General features: G+C 41.8%; 1 protein-coding gene across 2 annotated transcripts in view; it reads left to right on the top strand.

Annotated features, from left to right (window-relative positions):
- Nucleotides 1–10,835: 10,835 nt before the first annotated feature.
- Nucleotides 10,836–21,131, top strand: part of LOC140736008 (ubiquitin-conjugating enzyme E2 variant 1-like) — a 98,318-nt gene continuing 88,022 nt past the window's right edge. The window contains exon 1 of one of the 2 annotated variants that reach the window (XM_073061681.1): nucleotides 10,836–11,067. In XM_073061681.1, the coding sequence (XP_072917782.1) occupies nucleotides 10,896–11,067 (172 nt within the window). In that variant the 5' untranslated portion in view covers nucleotides 10,836–10,895. The remainder of the gene's footprint in view (nucleotides 11,068–21,131) is intronic. The other variant, XM_073061684.1, reaches the window with a different exon arrangement.

Below are 21,131 nucleotides of genomic sequence, written 5' to 3' on the forward strand. Positions count from 1 at the left end.
ATGATCACAGAGTGAGGCAGGTCCCAGTTCTTTTCCAAATCCTTTACCGTTCAATGAGGCATAAACAATGACCACCAGCAGAATGGATATACAGGCCTTATTCCCCTGGACTGAGAGGTCAATATTAACAGCTATATGTTAGAAGAATTATAGGGATGTTGAGGAAATATTTTGCAATTAATGGGGGGAGATCTGGAGTTCACGGGCTGATGGGGAGGATGGGTAGAGACAGAAATCCTTCTCAAATTTAACAGGTGCCTGGACGAGGAACTGGCAGTGCTGTAACCTGCAACACTGTAGAATGAGTGCTGGCAAATGGAATTAACCTAAATGATTCATTTTTGGCTGGCATGGACATGATGGGATAATAACCTCCTTCAATAAATTTCTGTAAGTTAATGACTTATGTACCTCTTCTGATCTTTTGGTCAGAAGATTACTAATGGTCACAGGCAGCTCCTGGAACAGTAACAATTCATGTTACCTGGAGATGACTATAAACAATCAGATCAGCTGCCAAGCAAAAAGTGTTTAAAAAAAGCCTGCAACTCTGAAAGCAATGGTGTAAGTGAAAGTGTAACAGTAAAGTGTCAGTTAGATGATTCTACTGAGACTGAGAAAGGATCTAGTGCTTCCCCAGCAAATATGATGAATAAATTCTTCTCAGGCTTCCAGCTGGGTATGGGTATCGATTATAACCAATGTTTCAATGACAAACTCTGCCATCTTCATCAGGGATGATACCTGAGGATGTACAGACTGGGGGTATATATACCCCTGTGGTCCGTCCCTCCTGATGGTTAGTCCTCATTCAATCAGATTTCCGCTCTCTCACCTTGTTTACAATCAAATTCAAGTTCTTACTTAGAGTGAGACCTTCGTCTTTGTTAAAATTCTTTTCCTGTAGTTTTATTTCAATGGATTCCTTTACCAGGCAGTCCCGAAAGTCATTGGCGTGGCACAGTAGTTTTGTGCTGTTGAAGTCAATCCTATGACTATTGCGAATGAAACATTCTGCTACTGCCAGCTTCTCCAGGTGACCCAAGCAGATACACCTCCTGTGCTCCTTGATGTGGGTTTCCAGTGTGCATCCTGTCTGGCAGATATACCTGATTGGATGAGGACTAACCAATCAGGAGGGACGGACTACAGGGGTATAAATACCACCAGACTAGACATGCCCAGGAATCATCATAGAACATAGAACAGTACAGCACTGTACAGGCCCTTCGGCCCACAATGTTGGCCAACCTTTAAACCCTGCCTTCCATATATCCCCCCCCCACCTTAAATTCCTCCATATACCTGTCTAGTAGTCTCTTAAATTTCACTAGTGTATCTACCTCCACCACTGATTCAGGCAGTGCATTTCATACACCAACCACTCTCTGAGTAAAAAAACTTCCTCTAATATCCCCCTTGAACTTCCCACCCCTTACCTTAAAGCCATGTCCTCTTGTACTGAGCAGTGGTGCCCTGGGGAAGAGGCGCTGGCTGTCTACTCTATCCATTCCCCTTAATATCTTGTATACCTCTATCATGTCTCCTCTCATCCTCCTTCTCTCCAAAGAGTAAAGCCCTTGCTCCCTTAACCTCTGATCATAATGCATACTCTCTAAACCAGGCAGCATCCTGGTAAATCTCCTCTGTACCCTTTCCAATGCTTCCACATCCTTCCTATAGTGAGGTGACCAGAACTGGACACAGTACTCCAAGTGTGGCCTAGCCAGAGTTTTATACAGCTGCATCATTACCTTGCGACTCTGAAACTCTATCCCTCGACTTATGAAAGCTAACGCCCCATAAGCGTTCTTAAATACCCTACCTGCCTGTGAGGCAACTTTCAGGGATCTGTGGACATGTACCCCCAGATCCTTCTGCTCCTCCACACTACCAAGTATCCTGCCATTTACTTTGTACTCTGCCTTGGAGTTTGTCCTTCCAAAGTGTACCACCTCACACTTCTCTGGGTTGAACTCCATCTGCCACTTCTCAGCTCAGTTCTGCACTCTATCAATGTTTCTCTGCAATCTTCGACAATCCTCTACACTATTCACAACACCACCAACCTTTGTGTCATCAGCAAACTTGCCAACCGACTCTTCTACCCACATCCAGGTCGTTAATAAAAATCACGAAAAATAGAGGTCCCAGAACCGATCCCTGTGGGACACTACTAATTGCAACCCTCCAATCCGAATGTACTCCCTCCACCACGACCCGCTGCTTTCTGCAGGCAAGCCAATTCTGAATCCACCTGGCCAAACTTCCCTGAATCCCATGCCTTCTGACTTTCTGAATAAGCCTACTGTGTGAAACCTTGTCCCTGAAGAAGATGGCAGTTTGTCATCGAAACGTTGGTCATACTCGATACCTGTACCCAGCTGGAAGCCCGAGAAGAGTTTATTCATCTACTGAGATTTTTCAACAATGATTGTACTGTAGAGGATTCTGCTCCAAATTGTAATAGTTTAAGTGGAAATCTGCATAGGCACTGAAGCTTGGTGCAGCCAATCCAAAGGGACTGTGGGAAAGGATCACAGTATGGGGTACTATTGGACATGGATGCGCTGGGTCAGATGGAGAGACCCCTCAAACACTGAAAGGGTTTAACACACCAGGAGGCAACATGAGTGGTAAGGGTTTTTTAAAGTGTTGACACTAATGACTGTATTGACCAAATGACTCTCGAATATAAAAAAGTTTTTGTACAATGTTTTTCTTTTCGTATGTATACTTTATTAAGAACTAAGTTTAATTTTGAAAATAAATAGCTCTGCAGTATGTGAACAATAGTGTTATTGTTCTGCGTATCTGACACCAAGCAAATCTCAAGCACTTCTGATTAGCAATGATAGTGCCCAGCAACCTTTTACCAGGAAATAATTTTCAACTTAATTTATTCTGGATAAAATCAAGACTGGAGTTCGCCACGCCTAAAAAATGCATACAATGCAATTGATTACAAGCTTATGTCAAGTTGTCATATAGTTGAGATCGTTATAAACAATTACTTCCCCTATCTTACACTTCCTGTCATCATTTTACTCTGTTCCTCTGTCCATCAATTACCTTGGTATCCTTACTTACCACTCCACCTCTCTCTCTTTGCTGACCATCTCACCTCTCCACTGATACCAAAATGTTTACAATTTCTTTCTTCCCACAGATGTTTCTCGACTCACTGAGCTCCTCCAGCAGATTGTTTGTTGCTCCATTTTAAGAGCATTTTTTCTTAATATCTAATACATTGTATACATTGTCTTGCTTTGCATTGCACTGTAGTTAATTTGCCATATACTGTATGGCTAGAGAGGACATAGTAATTTCCATCAGAAATGTCCACTCAAGATTGCTAGTTGCAATTCAGGAAGTTCAATAGATCTTGTACATGTAGAAACATCAAACATTTATTGACGGTTGTGTTAAAGAGTGAGATATTTTTGTCAAATCTTGAAGTTGCTTATAAATGTTATCAAATGTTGGGTGGATTCAAGCAGCATCTGTATTAGTGTATCACGTGGTAGCATGATGATGTACGGAGTTAACGTATTTTTACATATAAATCGTAATTAAGTATTTGAACAAGAATGATTAATCAACCAATATAAATACAAAATTTGTCAAATATTACTGAAATAATAAATACGTAACACCCCTCCATGCTTAGCTATAATCTTAAACTCAAAAAAGAATGCATCTCAACTATATACACACTTTACTATATAATACAACTACCATACACACATCCACAGCATAGTAAATTTTAATTGTTCCATTCAGACTTAAAGATTTAATCACTGTGGAGGATTTCTTACATATGGGATGTCTTTCCTGACAAGGGGGAATCACTGTGCTTGGCGGGTGAGACTGTGGCCATGAAAGCAATCTCAGGTTCTGAAGCTTCCTTTGTGGTGGTTACAGGAGTTGACTCAAACTGCAGGAAGTGGTTCTGACAGTTTTAGCCACCATTCTTCCTATTCCTTTTTTTTCTTCATGCATCCTGACCTTGGGAAGGTGCTTTTAGTTAACTTTAGTATGTTACGAAGGATGAACAACTCTGATGGGCAGAAGGGTGCAAGGTTTCCCATGTCCCCCTCCCCTGGGAGAATTACAAACTGTTACTGTTGCCAGGCTGTTAATATAACCATATAACCATATCACAATCACAGCACGGAAACAGGCCATTCCGGCCCTCCTAGTCCGTGCCGAACTCTTAATCTCACCTAGTCCCACCTACCCGCACTCAGCCCATAACCCTCCACTCCTTTCCTGTCCATATACCTATCCAATTTTACCTTAAATGACACAACTGAACTGGCCTCTACTACTTCTACAGGAAGCTCATTCCACACAGCTATCACTCTCTGAGTAAAGAAATACCCCCTCGTGTTTCCCTTAAACTTTTGCCCCCTAACTCTCAAATCATGTCCTCTCGTTTGAATCTCCCCTACTCTCAATGGAAACAGCCTATTCACGTCAACTCTATCTATCCCTCTCAACATTTTAAATACCTCGATCAAATCCCCCCTCAACCTTCTATGCTCCAATGAATAGAGACCTAACTTGTTCAACCTTTCTCTGTAACTTAAGTGCTGAAACCCAGGTAACATCCTAGTAAATCGTCTCTGCACTCTCTCTAATTTATTGATATCTGTCCTATAATTCGGTGACCAGAACTGTACACAATATTCCAAATTTGGCCTTACCAATGCCTTGTACAATTTTAACATTACATCCCAACTTCTGTACTCAATGCTCTGATTTATAAAGGCCAGCGTTCCAAAAGCCTTCTTCACCACCCTATCTACATGAGACTCCACCTTCAGGGAACTATGCACTGTTATTCCTAGATCTCTCTGTTCCACTTCATTCCTCAATGCCCTACCATTTACCCTGTATGTTCTATTTGGATTATTCCTGCCAAAATGTAGAACCTCACACTTCTCAGCATTAAACTCCATCTGCCAACATTCAGCCCATTCTTCTAACCGGCATAAATCTCCCTGCAAGCTTTGAAAACCCACCTCATTATTCACAACACCTCCTACCTTAGTATCATCAGCATACTTACTAATCCAATTTACCACCCCATCATCCAGATCATTTATGTATATTACAAACAACATTGGGCCCAAAACAGATCCCTGAGGCACCCCGCTAGTCACCGGCCTCCATCCCGATAAACAATTATCCACCACTACTCTCTGGCATCTCCCATCTAGCCACTGTTGAATCCATTTTATTACTCCAGCATTAATACCTAACGACTGAATCTTCTTAACTAACCTTCCATGTGGAACTTTGTCAAAGGCCTTGCTGAAGTCCATATAGACTACATCCACTGCCTTACCCTCGTCAACATTCCTCGTAACTACTTCAAAAAATTCAATAAGGTTTGTCAAACATGACCTTCCATGCACAAATCCATGCTGGCTACTCCTAATCAGATCCTGTCCAGCCAGATAATTATAAATACTATCTCTAAGAATACTTTCCATTAATTTACCCACCACTGATGTCAAACTGACAGGTCTATAATTGCCAGGCTTACTTCTAGAACCCTTTTTAAACAATGGAACCACATGAGCAATACGCCAATCCTCCGGCACAATCCCCGTTTCTAATGACATCTGAAAGATCTCCGTCAGAGCTCCTGCTATCTCTACACAAACTTCCCTCAAGGTCCTGGGGAATATCCGGTCAGGACCCGGAGATTTATCCACTTTTAAATTTCTTAAAAGCGCCAGTACTTCCACCTCTTTAATTGTCATAGGTTCCATAACTTCCTTACTTGTTTCCCACACCTTACACCATTCAATATCCTTCTCCTTAGTGAATACCGAAGAGAAGAAATCGTTCAAAAGAGTTCAAAAGTTCAAAATGAGAGAGAAAGAGATGGAACAAAACATACTGGGACTGGAACATTTGCTTCAGACAAGGGCGAGATAACACAGGGGGAGAGAGACCATATTATGACTCCTGTAAGACTCACGGCTCCGGAGAGGGCTGTTTACTTGGTACTATTCTGTTCATTAAAATTCCTCAGTGGACAGCCGGAGTGGGCTGGTTTGATGGGCTAAGCCATTCAAAACTGATTGACACCTGAGACCCCGTGAGTAGGGATAAAAGTGAGGTCTGGGGAGACACCCCTCAGACACACCAAGAGACACACTAGTGAGCACTGCTTAAGTATTGGAACCCACGAGAAAGTGTGGGGGCATTGGAGACCGAACGAAGGATCGGTCAATTTGAACTCAGAGTGTTTATAGCGAGGCCAGTGGGGGCTTGTGTGTGTGTCCACCCTTGCCTGGGTGACAAGTCCACCATAGAAGAACGGTCTAGCTAAAGGACAGAGGGGTCATACCTGAATGGCCACAACATCGATGGATCAAGAAAGTAAAGGAAGGTTTGAATGACTGTAGCTGTCACTGTTTGCTCTCTCTCTCTCTCTCTCTCTCTCTCTCTCTCTCTCTCTCTCTCTCTCTCTCTCTCTCTCTCTCTCTCTCTCTCTCTCTCCTCTCTCTCTCTCCCCCTCCAACGGTTACAACAAAAGAACCAACAACTACCTCAGCCTACATGAATTGACCTGAACTTTATACTTTCCCATGATAATTCCTTATCCCCTAGACAATGATAGAGCTTGTTTATTATTATTATTATACCCACACTTTTAGGTTTAGTATTGCTAACGTGTATATTTGCATTTTTGATATTTATTTGTATATTTTACTAATAAACACTGTTTTGAAAATAGTACCAGACTCCAACGGATACTTCTGTCTTTGCTGGTAAGACATCCAGTTACGGGGTACGTAACAAGTATTCTCTAATTAATCATTCTATTGTTCCTTTTGCGATCTGATCTATCCTCTTGGTTTCCTCATCCACAACATCATCTGATGAATCCTTTGTTTTTGAATCTCCCTTGGCTTCTTTCTTTTTGGCCTTCCATTCATCCAGCCGGGCTTTGGTCTTTGCATCTACTTTTACAAGCAGCTTTTTTGTCTCCCATTTGAAGTTCATTTAATAACTTTAATGGACACAAAGCAGATTCTCGTTCTTTATACTCACGGAAACTGAATGCTTGCAACTTTCCTGAAGCTCCTTGAACTCTACCAGCTTAAAACCAAGCCATATTTCACGAGTAACTGCCTGATTAATAAATCAAAAACTTTCTCAGATATGTTGCTTACAAAATCTGTTGTAGTCAGACCACTGCTTTTGTCAATTTCATGCTTCTTCTAAGCAGCATGGTCCTTCCTTGGTCCAAAATGCTTTCTAACCAGGTGCACACAAGTTTGTACCACCACCCATTTGTCCTCTGTTGGACAATAGTTTATGGTGTTTGGCATGGAGACAGCTGTGGTGTCATCCAGTAAGTTTCTTTCAGTTGGCTCTGTTGCTATGGATTTGGCATGCAAATGGAGAATGGATCTCCAATCAAGTTGCAGTTGTCAGTTGAGATTTGAAGTCTGCGAGGATGTAAGGTTGGTTACTTCTACTTTTTGTATAACCGCTCTACTCCTAAGATTCAGTTAACTCTCATACCTTACCTGCACTAATATAGATTATTTCTCGTATGTCTGCTTTACTATACACTGCCTCCTAATTGCCTCCTTACTTATTCCTCTGGTTCATCCTTGACCCCATAAGATTGAAGAGCAGGGACCACCCTAATCATGTTATCCTTGCTCCTCTCCTTTTCCGAATTCTGATCACTATTGGTGTGTGTGGGAATGCATATTTCTCCCCTTATTACTGTGTTAAACTACTTTCTTAGCTAGAAGTATCTTCTCCCTGATAGAGAGAGGGGACCCACCACCCAAATAGTGGGTATTGCCAGTTAAAATCTCTGTGGAGAATAAATAGGGAAGTGAACCAGTCTTTGAAGATTGTGTGTAATCTCCCTTTAGTGAATGTACTAACCACCATTTCTATCAGTTAGGGTTTAAGGTCTTCATTTCAGTTTAGAACTTCACATTTAGAAAAACCCAATACCATCACAACAGCCTGGCCAAATGAATTGAATTCTGCCTTGGGTAGAAATGGATTCTATCTGGAGGAAATTTGGAGTCTAAAGAAGGATTAAATGAGATAGAATTTGTCAAAAGTGTTCAGGAAAGTTTCCTTAATCAATACATAGAAGTCCCAACAAGAGAGTGTGCAATACCTGATCTCCTATTAGGGAATGAGACAGGGCAGGTGACAGAAGTTTGTGCATGAAAACACTGATAGGTCTGATCCTTGGGTTGAGATTCAAAATTGGAGAAAGGCCAATTTTGATGGTATCAGAAAGGATCTCGCAGGTGTGGATTGGGACAGGCTGTTTTGTGGCAAAGGTGTACTCGGTAAGTAGGAGACCTTCACAAGTGAAATTTTGAGAGTACAAAGTTTGTATGTGCCTGTCAGAAAAAAAAGGCAAAGATAACAGATTTAGGGAACCTTGGTTTTTGAGCGGTATTGAGGCCCTGATTAAGAAAAAAATCTTAATCAGGTGTGAACAAATGAGATACCTGATGAGTATAAGAAATGCAAGAGAACATTTAAGAAAGAAATCAAGAGGGCTAAAAGAAGGCATTGGGTTGCCCAAGTGGACAAGGTGAAGGAGAATCTTAAGTGCTTCTACAGAAATGCTAAGAGCAAAAGGATTGCAACAGTCAAAATTGTTGGTCTGGAAGGTCAGAGTGATAATCTATGAGTGGAGCCAACATTTTTAATGGATTCTTTACATCTCTGTTTACTCGGGGACAGACACAGAGCCTATAGAAGTGAGGCAAAGCAGCAGCAGAGTCATGGGCCCTATACCAATTACAGAGGAGGAGGTGTTTGCTATCCTGAGGCAAATAAAGGTGGCCAAATCCCCAGGGCCTGACAAGGCATTCCCTCGGACCCTATGGGAGGCAAGTGCAGAAATTGCAAGGGCCCAAGTAGAGATATTTAAATCATCCTTTGCGACAGGTGAGGTATTCGAGGATTACTGGTTAGCTAATGTTGTTCCACTGCTTAAGAAAGGCTCTAGGAGTAAACCAGGAAATTATAGGCCAGTGAGGCTGACATCAGTAGGGGAAAGTTATTGGAAAGTATTCTAAGGGACCGGATATATGAGTACTTGGATAGATAGGGATTGATAAGGGATAGTCAGCATGGCTTTGTGCATGGTACATCGTATCTAATAAGAGTCTTTTGAGGATGTTACCAGGAAAGTTGATGAAGGCAAGGCAGTGTATGTTGTCTACATGGACTTCAGCAAGGCATCTGACAAGGTCCCACATGGGAGGTTGGACAAGAAGGTTGGCATTCAAGTAGTAAATAATTGCCTTTCTGACTGGAAGCTTGTGACTGGTGGAGGACCACAGGGATCGGTACTGGGTCCATTGTTGTTTATCATCTTTGTCAATGATCTGAATGATAATGTGGTTAACTGGGATCAGCAAATTTGAAGGTGACGCCAAGACTGGGGATGTAGTGGACAATGAGGAAGACTATCAAAGCTTGCCGTAGGATCTGGACCAGCTGGAAAAATATGCTATAAAATGGCAGATAAAATTTAATGCAGACAAGTGTGAGGTGCTGCACTTTGGGAGGAGCATTCAGAATAGGTGAGCAGCCAGGCACTGAGGCGTCTGATAGAACAAGGGGATCTGGGAATACAGATCCACAATTCATTGTAAGTGTTGTTACGGGTAGATAAGATCATAAAGAAATCTTTTCGCACATTGGACTTCCTAGATCAAGATATTGAGTTCAGGAGTTGGGATGTTATGTTGAAGTTGTATAAGACAGTGGTGAGGCCTAATTTGTAGTATAGTGTGCAGTTTTTGTCACCAACCTACAGAACAGATAAGTAAGATTGAAAGAGTGCAAAGAAAATTTACAATGATGTTGCCAGGACTGGAGGACCTGAGTTACAATGAAAGATTTGATAGGTTAGAACTTCATTCCCTAGAACGTAGAAGGTTGAGGAAAAATTCGATAGAGGTATACAAAATTGTGAGGTTGGACAGGGTAAATACAAGCAGGACTTCTTCCACTGAGGATGGGTGAGATTACAACTAGTAGTCATGGGTTAAAGGTGAAAGGTGAAATGCTTAAGGGGAACATGAGGGAAAACTTCCTCACTCAGAGGGCGGTGAGAGTGTAGAACCACACCTCTGTAAAAGTTTATCAAAGTTTTAGATAACTTGCTGAATCTGCCCAAACTCTAAGTAGAGGCTCCGCCCTGCCTTCTCTGTAATGACACTGCATTGTAATAGTAGGTTTGTAGGGAAAGAATTTGTTAGGTCCTGAGATGAAGTATGAGAAATGGTACATAATGTAACCACTCCATGAATCCCTAATTCTGTAAAAAAAAGGGGGGGGCTTAGATTAACTTAATCAAGGTCTTTAAACTTATGTTCCGTTACAATGGTGGACACAGATAAAATATTTCCATTTATTGGAAGATAGTCACCATGAAATTCAACTCCTCTGTCATTGTGGTTACATCGTGTCAGAGGGAGTGCCTGATTTGGAACCTGCACCAATAGATTTACAAGACGGCTGAGATTTGAGGGTGGAGACTGGAACGAAGATTCAGCGCAGCAGACACTTCAGCTTAGATTGGTTAAATCTAATGGCTCGCGATGACTTACCATAGACGGAGAGTACCAAACGCCCCATTAAATCGTTCACAGCACCGCCCGTCAGTTTATTTAACAGGCTACTCTGATTGGCTATTAAGGTTCCAGAATAGGGAAGTGCCGATTGACTGCACTGACGCTACCTTCGGCGAAGAACTTTATGATTGGTCACAATATCCAGCGCAGCCCTGTCATTTGACAATGGGGTTGTGGGCTGAAGCAAAGTAGCTGATTGGCTAGTCTGGCACCTTCGGCTAGTGGCGGAGGCTGAAGATGGCGAGTGTGGGGCTCAGCTGTTCCTGGAATGCCGGAGCATCCGTAGCGACCGAGGATCCGCTTTACGCTTCAGTCGAAGACAGTCGGCAGGAGGATGACGAGTTGGCCGTGCCCCGCTGGGGCCCTCAGCATCCCGGAGCCAAAGAGCTGGCACAGTTGTACTCTCCCAGTGAGTGAGCGACGGGAGACGGGGCGGCGGCGGCTCCCCGGTTTGGAAACTCAGCCCAGGCCGAGCGGCCTCTCGGGCTCTGATTGCCACTGGGCCCGTAATGACCTGGAAATAACTGGGGGTGGAGGCCCTTTGATGCGAGGAGATCCCCGCCAGGGTGGAGAGCCGCTGGAAAGCGTGGGGGCGGCCTCTGTGACCAAGGAGGCGATGGGGCTGTTAAGCAGTTGGAAAGGGTGGAGTGGTCAGGGAAAACATTCATAAATCTATGGAGGGTAGCCAGTAAGTTTACGTTCACCCCCCCCCCCCCCACCCCCCGGAAAAAGGTATAGTTGGGGAGGAAAGACTCCTACAGTGGAGCGGAATAAGGAATGTGGGGTGGTTAAGTGAAGAGGGATCTACCTAGAGGAGGGGGTTTATGCGTATGGGGGGGGGGGGATTGAGATGGTCTGGAGAATGCTATCGTTAGAAGCAAGAGTACACTGGAAAAGTAAGATTATGCTTTGTATATTTAACAATTTTAAAAGTAAAGGGAGTTAAATTTGATCTTGTAAGAACGTATAAAATAATTAGTTAAATATATCAATGATGCAGAAAAAGCAACGAGACTAGGATGGAAAGCAGGGTAAATCTACAAGGGATAGTAACACATTTTGGATGAGTTGAACATTGAAACAGATTGTCAAACACATTGAGTCTGGAAAGCTGTATAACTGGAGAAATCATGCTTGTTACCATACTTGTTGAGTTCAGTACTGATACTGTTCAGTGAAGGATTAGATTGTCAAATAACTTAGCAGTCGGGGCTGTATTTATGAATAAAAAGTTTCTTTTGCACACTTTATTTTAAAGGAAGCTGCATTATTAGCTGTTAATGTTTTGTACAGCATTGCAGTGTAGAGAATCTGGTATGAATCCAGTAACAAATCATTCAGCCCATCGTGGAAAGGCCTGCTATGAGGGCAAGTGTTTGGCAAGTTATGTGGCCACTTGGTACTGAAATGTGTGGTTTCGAGTTGCACCTTGGTTGGTGTGGCGTTGTTATTAGGGACTAGCAGTTTATACTGTGTTGACAGACTACTGGAAATCACTTGCTGTAATTAAATCACTGGACTGAAGGTGATGTGCAAGCAAAGAGGTGAGAAAGCAGTTTTCATAATCTTCAACAAGAGGTAAAAGAGACTGCAGCATATAGTCATGCTGTATGCATGTAAGCAAGCATTCTCCAGCAATAATACAGACCAGAGCATCAGAGCCTTATCCTTCAGAAGCAGCCCCTCCACAACAGTCCATGGGGTGGTTCACTGTTGGGGGAGCACTAGCAGAGTGCAGGGATTCATGTGGAGTTTCTGGCACAGTATTGAGCAACTAAACATAATGTCTCTTTTTCAGCAGATGGGTGTGTTTGCACTGGATGCTATAACTAATTAATGCCTGCAGAGCACCTGTGTATTACTTTGGAGATTTCTTGAGGCCTCTTGCCAAGCAGGCATGGAATTTGTCCTTACAAGGGAAGACAAGAAGGGTAGATTTGGGAATATTTCTTATTCAGGGGTAGGAATTTTAACTATGGTGGCAAAATGTATCAAATTGTGTTTTTCAGATAAGCCAGATCTTTTTAAAAATATTTTGTCCTCTCCCTTGAGTTCAATAAATTTAGGGTCATTAAAGCAAATTATTTTAATATGGGATTTTGCTTCTGATTTGGGAATTGTGTGCCATTCTCTGGTTTTATTTTGCTTGTATGCAATGAAATAGTTGCAAAGCTAATGAAGTGAGATAAGAGCAAACACGAGGAAATCTGCAGATGCTGGAAATTCAAACAACACACACAAAATGCTGGTGGAACACAGCAGGCCAGGCAGCATCAATAGGGAGAAGTGCTGTCGACGTTTCGGGCCGGGATGAGTCCTGACGAAGAGTCTCGGCCCGAAACATCGACAGCACTTCTCCCTATAGATGCTGCCTGGCCTGCTGTGTTCCACCAGCATTTTGTGTGTGTTGAAGTGAGATAAGCTTCATTTGTTAGATTAAATTAATTTTCATGATTGTGGGGGCAGGTGAGGAAAAAACCAATAGTCGGGCTTTCATAATCTACTGTTTGTGCCATTATTTAACTTCAGCGTAATCTAATTTTAACATTTTTGCCTAAAAAATTACGATTTTTAAAGCATCTGAATTTCTGCTATTTTAGCTGGAAGCAGTTTTTAGAATTTGTTATTTTATTTGGATAGGGTATCTGCAAGTATTACACAAACTTTTTACATATGAAACCTTTTCCATTTTTATGTATAAATCTATATATATTTATACATTCACAAGTACACACAGAGATGATATTAAAAGAAATATAATTAGGCACTTAAATAGATATTTATATGCAATGGTAATTCCACACTATTAAACTAAATAATAATAATAGTTTAAAAAAAAGTAGTAATAGTGGTTGAATAATTTGTGTATCTCTTCTGGTCCATTTCTTTCTAGTCCAAAATATTGTGTGTAACCCTATATAACTTCCATCATGGGTGTTTGTATTTTAACACATCCATGTTTGCTCCTACCAGCAAACATCCAATTCCTGTATACTTATTTACTTCATTTTATAATTTTTTCCCAAATCTCTTTCTTTACTTGTGTTGATTCCACGTTTTCAGAAATAAAACAGTGAACATTCGAACCAAGGGAGCTTGCGTTAACACTATTACTATGTTGATGAGGAAAGCAGTATGAACCATTAGGAGAGTCATCTAAAGTCTGCTCACATTGGGGTTATAAATTCAATCCATTTATTCCAAATTTGATAATTTTTTTGGAATTCTCAGGGAGTAAGTCATCTTTTCCATTTTAAATATTTCCAAAATAATTCCATGCCAATCTTCTAATGTAGATGATATTGGATTTAGGCACTTTCTGGTGATTGGTTTCTTACTTGCCACTAAAAGGACCTGCAGCAACTTTATATCTTCTGTTCCAAAAACAATACATGCCCCAAATAGAGAGTCACAAAGTCCAGAGGTATCTGTGTCTTAAATACCTTAACTAATGCTCTGTGAATACCTTTCCAGTATAAACTTAATTTAGAGCAATCCCAAAAAATATGGAAATGATTTGCCTTCTTGGAGCCACACCTTCTCCAACACGCCACATTTGTGTTTTTATATTTTTCCTGGTTATGGGGTCTTAAAGTATCATATTTTTCCAGCAATGTCTCCAAACCAAAAAGTTAGTTGAAGACCACTGAAGGCTGCATATTTTCCCCCAAGCCTCCTCTGAAAGTACCAACCCTACTTCTCTTTAATATACAATGTGTGTTCATTTTTGGCATGAGAGAGGGCATTATATAATCAAGAAATTGATTTACTTGGTATTGAGCTGTAAGCCGAATTCAGAATCTTGAAAAATTCCAATTCTGCTGTTAATAAGTCTGTATATCTACAATTCTGGTTAAAGTAGTGTAGTACTTGAAGGTAGCTTAAAAAAAGAGAAGTCATTGTGTTCTAGACAATATTTGTCCTACAGGGATTGAAAAGCTTTGTAATGCACTAACATTGACTTCTCTAACTTCCATTAATGCCCCTCCTCCACTTCTTACCCCATCCCTAACATATTTAGTTGTTTGTTTTTTTCTCTCTCTCTGCCCATCACTTTGCCTGTTCTCCATCTCGCTCTGGTGCTTCCCCCTCCCCCCTTTCTTTCTCCCGAGGCCTCCTGTCCCATGATCCTTTCCCTTCTCCAGCTCTGTATCACTTTCGCCAATCACCTTTCCAGCTCTTAGCTTCATCCCACCCCCTCCGGTCTTACCCTATCATTTTGCATTTCCCCCTCCCCCCACTACTTTCAAATCTCTTAGTATCTTTCCTTTCAGTTAGTCCTGACGAAGGGTCTCGGCCCGAAACGTCGACAGTGCTTCTCCTTATAGATGCTGCCTGGCCTGCTGTGTTCCACAGCATTTTGTGTGTGTTATTTGAATTTCCAGCATCTGCAGATTTCCTCGTGTAATGCACTAAAGTTCATTTTCTGCTTTTAAATCAACGTAACCTCTAGGTTCATGAAAATGTCAAAGTAGGTAGATGCTTGTTGGCCAGGTCCAGAAAAGAAATAGGAGTTTGTTTTCAAAAGTAGAACTATAGTTGTACATGAAATGGATTAGTATTAAATGTGTCCACTCCAATAAATGGAGTGTTGCCATTGCTGAATTTTGATTTTAAACTTTTTTAATGACCTGTAAAATTAATTCAGTGAATTTTATTATTGTCACTTTTACCAAAATACAGTGAAAGCATGCTTTGCATACAGATCAAATCATTACACAGTGCAATGAGATAGAATCAGGTAAAACAATAACAATGCATAATAAAGTGCAAAAGCTAGAGAGAAAGCACAGTGCCGCTAAATAAGGTGCAAGGTAGATTGGAAGGTGAAGAGGTCTGTTCATGAGTCTGATAACAACGGCATAGAAGTTGTCCTTGATCTTGATGGTACACACTTTCAGGCTTTTGTGCCTGCTACCTGATGGGAGAGGTCTCCCCTCTCACTGAGTGACACCTCTCTGCTCCTTTATTAGGGAGAGAGCAAGTGTGAGCCTATGGTATATTGAATTTGTATGGTGAATGATTAGTTTTTGTTGTACTGTGGATCATGAACTTTATTGGGGGCTTTGCTTTTGCTTGGTTGGTGGAGGGTGCTGATGCTTTTTGCTGAAGTGAGTGGGGGAGGGGGACAGCCATTGTTTTGCTTGAAGGAGGGAGTGGGGGGGCTTTGGGGTTCTAACATTTTTACTGTCACTCATTCTTTGGGGCACTTCTGTTTTCGTGGATGTCTGCAAAGAACAAGAATTTCAGGGTGTATATCATTGTGATATTAAATGGAACTATTGAGAAGAGAATATCCACCATAGGTAATGTCTGTCTTCATGCTGGTGGTTTTTCTGAGGATGTGAAAAGTATAGAGTCCATAGAGGGGAGGGTGGTTTCTGTAATGTACTGAGTTGTGCCTGAGATACTGTAGTTTCCTGTCACTTGCAGAGCAGTTGTCATACCAAGTACCTGGATGCATAGCAACAATACTTTCTCTGGTGCACTGATTTTAAAAATAAGTATCAACAGGGGTTTGCCAAATTTCTTTATACTTGGTAAATAAAGGTACCCACTATTTTATGGTGAGGTTTTTTTTGCCTGTGACATCATTGTGGTTGGACCAGGAAAAGCTGTTGATGTTCTAGGAACTTGAAGCTCTTGACCCTGTCAAAACATCAGCACTATTGATTTTTATTCAGGAGCATGTGCACTGTTCCTCTTACTGAAGTCAATGACCAGCTGTTTTGTTGGCATCCAAGAAATGGTGGTTGTCATGACACCATATCACTACACTGTCTATCTCCTTACTGCTTATTAGTTGTAATACAGTCCCCTATGGTAATATCTCCAAACTTGTAGGTGGAGTTGGAGCAAAACCTGGCCACAGAGTCACTGCATGCTGATGAGTTTGTTTGGAATTGTATTATTAAAGGCAGAGCTGTAGTTTTTTTTTTAAAAATCACAAGAGTCTCATTTAGGTGTCTTTACAGTCCAGATGCACCAGGTTTGAGTGTAGGGCCAGGAAGATGGCGTCTGCTGTAGACCTGTTTTCAACAGTACACAAATTGCAGTAGGTGGAAGTTATCTAGAAACCTGGAGTTGCTGCTTGGCATGATCAGCCTCTTGAAGGACTTCATGAAGATGGATGTCAGAGCCTCTGGGCAGTAATCATTAAGGCACATTATCTTGTTTTTCTTATGTACGGGAATGATAGTGGCCTTATAGTAGAAGAAACCACAGCTTGAAGCAAAGAGAGGTTGAAAATGTCTGCAAATACCCTGCGATCCGATCCACATAGAATTTAAGGACAGAGCCAGAGACATCATTCAGGCCCACTGCTTGCTGTGGGTTCGCCCTCCGTCTGCGACTGTGACTGCAGGTTCAGGTGCATTGGAAGCTGCTGGGGTAGGTGGTGACATACCAATCCTTTCTGTTCAAACAGGCTCATTGGGAAAGATGTACTGCCTGACTGTTTTGTAACCAGTTATAGTACAGTCGGCCCTCCTTATCCATGAATTTCGCATGCGTGAATTCAACCAACCGTGAATCACGAAAACCCGGAAGTGCTCTTCCAGCACTTGTTGTTCGAGCATGTACGGACTTTTTCTTGTCATTATTCCCTAAACAATGCAGTATAACAACTATTTTACATAGTATTTACATTGCATTAGGTATTATAAGTAATCTAGAGATGATTTAAAGTATACGGGGGATGTGTGTGGGTTATCGTGGATTGGGATCGGAAAAAAATCAGAAGTTCTCTTACTAATTAAGTTGGAACAGATACATCCGGTATTATTTAGCGTCAGTTAGTCAAATGTTTGTCTTGGTATATAGTATATATTTTACCTTTCTATACATATAAAACACTGAAGTATGTATGTTTCAGCGCCGGGCTTGGGAACAGAAGTTCCTGAGTTTGATCCAGTGACAGACCACTCCTGAGTGCGCTGTCCACCGTGCCGGGTTGTTGTGGAGGATTAAAAACCCAAAACCCAATAATTAAACCACTGCGTTGCTTAGTAATATTTGTAGCTTTCATCGAGGCACAGCCTTTCACACTTTATCTTTTAAAATTGTTCCGATTGTTGACTGACATAGCCTAATGCTTTTCCAATGACCGATGGCGTTTCACCTCTTTCCGATCGCTTTATTGTTTTCACTTTATTTTCAGTCATGATCGTGATTATTTTCGTGAACAGAAACATTGCGGATTCAGATCTCTGCCGCCGGGTCATAACGTCCACCGCACTGAGACAGGTTAAATAAGGTCTGGGGTTCCGCTGGGTCCTAAGGTCCACAGCATTGAGACAGGTTGAATAAGGGACTTGAGCATCCGTGAATTTTGGTATCCGCAAGGGGTCCCGGAACCAATCTCTCACGGATAAGGAGGGCAGACTGTGTACAAGCCTTGCCACAGCTGATGGCTGAACTGGGACTTGATTTTTGGATGGGTGCTGTCTCTTAGCACCCATCTTAGCTTAATGGGAGTATTATCTTGATTTCTTGTAAAGGTCAGAGTCAGACCTGATTTCAGTGCTACAGTCTAAACCTTAGAAGAGAGTGGATTTCTTGTTAATGTACATGAATTGTGGCTGTTTCTTTGTTCAAGGAAATGTGACAAGGCTTTGAGCTAAATGATTATGAATTTGGCAAACAAAACCTTTGAGCAGCTTGCACAAAACAAGAGTTTGCATTTAACATCTGAGATTACTTCAGAACACTTTGAAGCATACTGTTTTAAATAAGAGAATGATTCAGTCAATTTGCACAGCAATGCAAATTACATAATCTGCTAAACGATTGGAGTTTCTGGGCTAGGTTGCTGATACCTTCCCTTCATTTCATTAGTATCTGAGATATAAGATATTTTAAATTTTAAACGTTTAACAGTCCTCTCATTTGGACATAAGACAAAGGAGCAAAAATAGGCCATCTGGCCCATCAAGTTTGCTCTGCCATTCTATCATGGCTGATCCTTTTTTTCTATCTTCTCCTCAACCCCAGTTCCTGGCCTTCACCCCGTAACCTTTGATGCCATGTCCAATCAAGAACCTGTCAATCTCTGCCTTAAATGCACACAATGACCTGGCCTCTACAACTGCACGTGGCAACAAATTCCCCACTCTTTGGCTAAAGAAATTTCTCCGTATCTCTGTTTTGAAAGGGCGCCCCTCTATCCTGAGGCTCAGCCCTCTTGTCCTAGACTCTCCCACCATGGGAAACATCCTTTCTACATCTACTGTCTAGACCTTTCAACATTCAAAATATTTCAATGAGATTTCCAACCCCCATCCTTCTGTATTCCAATGAATACAGACCCACAGCCATCAAACGTTCCTCATATGATAACCCTTTCATTCTTGGAATCATCCATGTGAACCTCCTCTGGACCCTCTTCAATGCCAACACGCCTTTTCTAAGATGAGTGCCCCAAAACTGTACACGATACTCAAGGTGAGGCCTCACCGTTGCCTTATAAATCTTAACATTACATCCTTGATCTTGTATTCTAGACCTCTTGAAATGAATGCTAACGTGGCATTGGCCTTCCTCACCACCGGCTCAACCTGCAAGTTAACCTTCAGGGTGTTCTGCACAAGGACTCCCAAGTCCCCTTTGCATCTCAGATTCCTGGTTTTTCTCCCCGTTTAGAAGATAGCCCTCACACTTAACTTCTACCAAAGAGTATGACCATGTATTTTCCAACATTGTATTTCATTTGCCACTTTTTTGCCCGTTCTCCTAATCTAAGTCCTTCTGCATCCTACCTGTTTCCTCAACACTACCTGACCCACAAGCAGTCTTCGTATCATCTGCAACAATGGCAACAAAGCCCTATTCCATCATCTAAGTCATTTCTATACAACATAAGTGGTCCCAACACTGACCCTTGTGGAACATAACTAGTCACTGGCAGCCAACCAGAAAAGGATCCTTTCCTTCCCACTCACTGCCTCTTACCAATCAGCCAATGCTCGAGCCATATTAGTAACTTTACTGTAATAGAATGGGCTCTTAACTTGGTAAACATCCTTGTGTGGCACCTTGTCAAGGGCCTTCACATCAACTGCAACCCCTTTATCTAGCCTACTTGTAATCTCCTCAAAGAACTAGAACAGGTTCGTCTGACAGGATTTTCCCTGAAGGAAACTATGCTGACTTTGTACTATCTTGTCCTGTGTCACCAAGTACTCCATCACCTCATCCTTAACAATTGACTCCAACATCTTCCCAACCACTGAAGTCAGGCTAACTGGTCTATAATTTCCTTTCTGCTGCCTTCCTCTTTTCTTAAAGAGTGGAGTAACGTTTGCAATTTTTCAGTCTTCTATCACCATGCTAGAGACCTCTCCCCTCTCCCCTCTCCCCTCTCCCCTCTCCCCTCTCCCCTCTCCCCTCTCCCCTCTCCCCTCTCCCCTCTCCCCTCTCCCCTCTCCCCTCTCCCCTCTCCCCTCTCCCCTCTCCCCTCTCCCCTCTCCCCTCTCCCCTCTCCCCTCCAAAAAACAATTTTGTTTCCTCTCCTGCTTTAATCTTGTTCAAATCTTTTAAAGAATAGACTTTCAGTAGCCAATCAAATATTTTCTTTGGCTTTGGTTCAATTTGTGTAATGTGGTAATAACAAGTTAAGTTGCTTGTTTTGCAAGGCAAGCAGCATGACTTGATTGAATGATTGATTCAAATTGTGTGTTTAGACAGATGGAATACAAAGTAGTAGATCTCTAGTAACAGTTAAAAAGTAAAAACTGAATGGCCCTTCTGTTAAGATAAGAAAATTAATGCTACAAAATGCTGACTTGACTTTTTCAATATCTGGAGAATTCCAAATTTATTTACAATTTGTAAATCTCCAAGTGGGGATGAAGCTACTGTCTTGCAGTGCCAGAGATCTGCGTTGTGTTTAAACACTAAGCTGTAGAATATAAGCTCTGGCTAGGTCTTGCTTGTAGTATGTATGGCAACCAGAACTACAGGAATGATGTGGAGAGTGCGGAGCACATTCACCAAAGTGCTGCCCAGGCTGAAGGACCTTTTTTTATTTAGAGATACAGCACGTTAACAGGCCCTTCGGCCTAATGAACTGGCATCTCGCAGTTGCACCCATGTGACCAATTACCCTACTGACCTGTGTGACTTTGACATGTGTGAGGAAACTGGAGCTCCAGGTGGAAACCCACATGGTCATGGAGAATATAAAACCTCCTTACACAGAGTGGAGGAATTGAACCGGAGTTGCTAGTACTATAATAGCATTACACTAACCATTATACTGTCTTGCTGCCCTATAGTCATATAGAAATTGGATAGAATGGTCCTATTTTCCTGGATTTAAAGGAGGCTGAGGGACAACATTATAGAAATTACCAATTGAGAGGCATAGATGGAATATCACCAAATCAGAGTGTACAGCACTACTGACCAAGGCGGCTTACCTGCTGGTCCCTTTACATCTTTACCTTCTTACCTTAAAACTATGTCCTCTAGCTC

This window comes from Hemitrygon akajei, chromosome 11, assembly GCF_048418815.1.
Source record: "Hemitrygon akajei chromosome 11, sHemAka1.3, whole genome shotgun sequence".
Lineage (NCBI taxonomy): Eukaryota > Metazoa > Chordata > Chondrichthyes > Myliobatiformes > Dasyatidae > Hemitrygon > Hemitrygon akajei.